General features: G+C 65.0%; 1 protein-coding gene across 1 annotated transcript; it reads left to right on the top strand.

Moving 5' to 3' along the window:
- Positions 1–90: 90 nt before the first annotated feature.
- Positions 91–3,546, top strand: LOC113408795 (ribosomal protein S6 kinase-related protein-like; the record flags this gene model as incomplete). The annotated part of the gene is made up of 8 exons (XM_029913993.1): positions 91–198; positions 354–605; positions 1,108–1,191; positions 1,282–1,350; positions 1,866–1,935; positions 2,640–2,747; positions 3,015–3,127; positions 3,478–3,546. Coding segments are annotated over exons 1-8 (813 nt in total), but the record flags the coding sequence as incomplete, so codon positions are not given.
- Positions 3,547–3,935: the final 389 nt, after the last annotated feature.

Genomic DNA, 3,935 nt, shown 5'->3' with positions numbered 1-3,935 from the left:
ATGAGGGGGCGGGGCTCGCATGGCAATGAAGCGGGGACGGGATCCCGCCTGTTTATGTAACCGGCCCAGAGGGGGATTAGCCGGGCCGGGCGCAGCGGCTTCTGCTGCCGGGACGCGATGGGGCCGGGGCTGCCGTAGGAAGGAGACGCGATGGGAGCTGCCAGCAGCGAGCCCGAGCCCCCGCCGGGCCCCCTCAAGGTGCGTACCGGGGGCGGGGCCGCAGGGGGGCGCCCCCCGCCCGGGTCTCGCTGTGATGTGGGTCCATGGGCCCGTTCTACACAGCTGGTTTCTGTGCCCTGCCCCAGAGCTGGCTGCAGCCGGGCCAGGGGCTCATGCTTCTGCTGGCTCTGCAGGGCGGTGGCTTCGCAGCCGAGGTCTCCTGGGTCCGGAGCTGGAAGAGGGTCTTGGCTGGCATTGGGGTGACGGTGTCCGGGCTGGAGCGCAACTTGGCCACGAGGCGGTGCCTCCAGCAGCGGCGAGGCCCGGGCGAGAAGCTGCCCCGGCTGGGCGAGAAGGTGGTGACGGGGTGGCCAGTCCCGCAGTTCGTCTCGCTCTTCCTCCCGGAGTTCCCCATCCGGCCCCCACTGGGCCAGCCTCAGCTCAAGGTGCGATGCCCAGCGCCGAGCCGTTGGGGGGTGGCTGGGGCGGGGAACAAGCCATGACCAGGGCCCATGGGTGTGGATTGGCCTCTTGTGGCCTGCATGGTCCTTTGGGAGCCCCAGGGCCGAGCCGGAGTCAAGGAGCCCAGCAGTGCTGGCGCACGATCCCGCGTGCAGGAGTGTCGCCAAGCTCCGCTCTCCAGCTGGGACTCAGGCAGCATCTGTTCCCTGGCCTCCAGCTCTCCCTCCGGCCCTGCGACTACTCGCCTTTCCTCTCTGACAACCAGAACGCTGGAGAGAGGAACGCCCCTGGGCTGGGGTTCACCCCCCATCCTTTGGGAGCAGGGGGGCGGGAGGCTGGGATGGTTTCCCCCACGCTCTGTCCAGCCTGGCCAGGAGACACTGCCCTGGTTAGTCCCTGCTGAGTCCCGTGCTGCTCTCGCGGGGCCTGGCCCTGCTGGTGGGCGCAGTCACACCCTGGCCACACTTACTGCTTCCTTCCTTTTAGATTCTGGGCTTTGTTGCTAAAGGCTCGTTTGGGACGGTCCTGAAAGTGCTGGACTGCGGGCGGGAGAAGGTCTTTGCTGTGAAGGTGGGTGCCCGTCTGACTGCCCCCCTTGCCCAGGGCGCTGCCTCGTTCTCCTGTGCTGACTCACTGGGGCCATGGCTTCTTCTCTTGTAGGTGGTCCCCAAAGTGGAGGTGCTGCGGCGTGACACCCTGAAGCAGTGCAAGGAGGAGGTCAGCATCCAGGTAGCTGCCGCTCTCCTTGGGGGCATGGGGCGCATCGGAGGGGTAGGGGGATCCCCTAAGGGAGGGGTGGCTTGGGGAAGAGACTAGACTCTGGAAGCTGCCCCGCCCCAGGGGCCTGGCCAGCTGCCCTGAGCTCGTTCTGTCACCAACCTTCCTGGCTCAGAGTCCCAGGTAGGCCGTACTGGCCACGTCGGCTCAGTGCCCTAGGAGCACCGTCCCTTCCTTGGCACCACAGCTTCAGCATCTGGTTTGCAGATGTGCCTCTTAGCCAAGTTGCCGCCAGCCCCATTGGGGATCTGGGTGCGGCTGGCTCTCCTGAGCCCTCTCCAGAGATGCCATGAGGTCGGGGCCTGCCCCGGGTGAGGGCTGTATCCCAGGGAGGGTGAGGGCGCGTTGGCAAGAGGGACGTCCTGAGCCTTCCTGCTCCTCCCCTTCTCCTCCTCCCCGATTTCTCCCCGTGGGTGTCCCCATCCCCAGCTCAGATACTCATGAGTCCTGTTTTTCTTTGTCCCCAGAGGCAGGTCAGCCACCCATTTGTTCACTGCTTAGGGGACAGCTGGCAGGGACAGCGGCATCTCTTCATTAGTGAGTCACCATCTGCCCCCCGGCATCTCCCTAGAGTAGGGGCCCCGCCCCCCGTGTGCGTTTCCCTCTCCGTGTGCGCGTACACGGCTCTGTGCATCTGACCGACATTAAACCTCTTGTCCGCCCGCCCTCAGAGCTCCAGCAGCTGGAGTGCAGCCTGGCTCTGCCGCCCGCAATCCCCTGTGGATTAGGAGCTGCTTTGCGGCTCGCTCCCCTCCCCTATGGCCACCCATGGCTGGGTCATGTGAGCAGGATAAAGGCATTTCCCTCTTGCAGGCCTGGCTCTAGGGTGACCAGATGTCCTGATTTTATAATGACAGTCCTGATTTTTTGGTCTTTTTCTCATATAGGCTCCTATTACCCCCCCACCCCTGTCCCGATTTTTCACATTTGCTGTCTGGTCACCCTACCTGGCTACCCTACTCGGGGCTGGCACGGTTCTCTTGGCCCTCGGGCAATGAAGGGATCAGCAGCAAAGGGAAGCAGCCCCACTGCAAATATCAGCCCGGGGGCCATGCCCCCTCTATGCCCTGTCTCTCCAGCAGGCCCCTTGGAGGCAGGGTCTGTAGAGGGTCTCTGAGATGTGATCTGTGGGAAGGGAATTGCATTTGCCTGGAGTCCTGGCTCTCCCCAGCTGGACTGACTGTGTGTGCTGGGCCCCCCTAAGCTGTAATGTCTGTCTGTCTGTCCTGCTCCCTCTGCAGTGTGCACATACTGCAGCACCGGAGACCTGCACACGCTTTGGGCCTCTTCGGGGCGCTTCGCGGAAGCCACCATTCGCCTGTTCGCAGCCGAGCTGGTTCTGGCGCTGGGTAAGTGACCTGCTGAGGGGCACTTGCATAGGGACCTGTGCTGGGGCAGAGTCCCTGTGGGTTCCCTGGAGCAGTGTGGCTGATGCTGCCAGCACCATGGGCTCTGGGGAGGAGGCTCTGTGTGGGGCAGAGGGGCCAGGTGTGGGCCCCTCCCTGCCTGCCAGGAGCTGATGGTCAGACAGCTTCCCCTGTACTGGGGCAGGCCTATGGTCCTCCTCAGCATGCCTGGTGGGGCTCTGGTGACCCTCCTCCTTTCTCCCCTTCCAGGTTATCTCCATGACCTGGGCATTGTGCACCGAGACGTGAAGGTACGAGTGCCCTGGGAGAGGGGGTCTGACCTGCCCTGCCCCTCGCTGGACCGAGTCAGTGACACGCTCAGGGTGACGGGCTGCCCTGCTGCCGGCTGCGAGTCAGTGCTGGCTGTCAGGAGCAGGGGAGGGGGGGGGGGGGGGAAGTTCCTCTGTGATGGGGGAACCTCACCTCCCCCCAGGCCCCAAACTCACATCCGGTGGGGTGGGAGCTGGATTCAGCTGCTCTGCTCAGTGGAGGGAGTGGGCAGCTGCTCTTTCCCCCACTAGTTTGGGCGAGTGCTGCCCAAGGCCTGATCCAGCCCATTGTGGACCCTGGGCGGCTCTTAGAGGAGGGACTGGTCTCCTCACACAGGCAGACGTGGGGTGTGAGCCGCAGGGGGGCCTCGCGACCAGCCTGATGGGAATATGGCCCTTTCCAGGCCCGCGAGGCCAGCCGGTGTGTCCTGGACAGGTGGCCTCGCTTGGCCGAGTACACCCTGGACAAGGAGGTAATGTGAGCTCTGACCTCTCTCTCCTTTTCAGATGGAGAACATACTCCTGGATGAACGCGGTACGTGCCGCGCTGCCCCCTCCACACTAGGCTTGAGCCGCTGTTCCCTGGGTGGGGGGAATGCTGGGCTGGCAGCGTCTGGGGCGGGACGCTGGGCTGGCAGCGTCTGGGGCGGGGGGTGGGGGGGAATGCTGGGCAGGCAGCGTCTGGAGCGGGGGGTGGGGGGGAATGCTGGGCGGGCAGCGTCTGGGGTGGGGGGGGATGCTGGGCTGGCAGCGGCGGGGGTGGGGGGGGGGGGGGGAATGTTGGGCTGGCAGTCTGGGGGCAGTGGGCTGACTCCATGTGGGCAGGGCTCTTGCAGAGCAGTGATACAGTGTGTGTCTGTGC

The sequence above is a fragment of the Terrapene carolina genome, unplaced genomic scaffold, assembly GCF_002925995.2.
Source record: "Terrapene carolina triunguis isolate 2854851 unplaced genomic scaffold, T_m_triunguis-2.0 Scaffold24299, whole genome shotgun sequence".
Classification (NCBI taxonomy): domain Eukaryota; kingdom Metazoa; phylum Chordata; order Testudines; family Emydidae; genus Terrapene; species Terrapene triunguis.
This window is presented reverse-complemented; position numbering and strand designations above follow the sequence as displayed.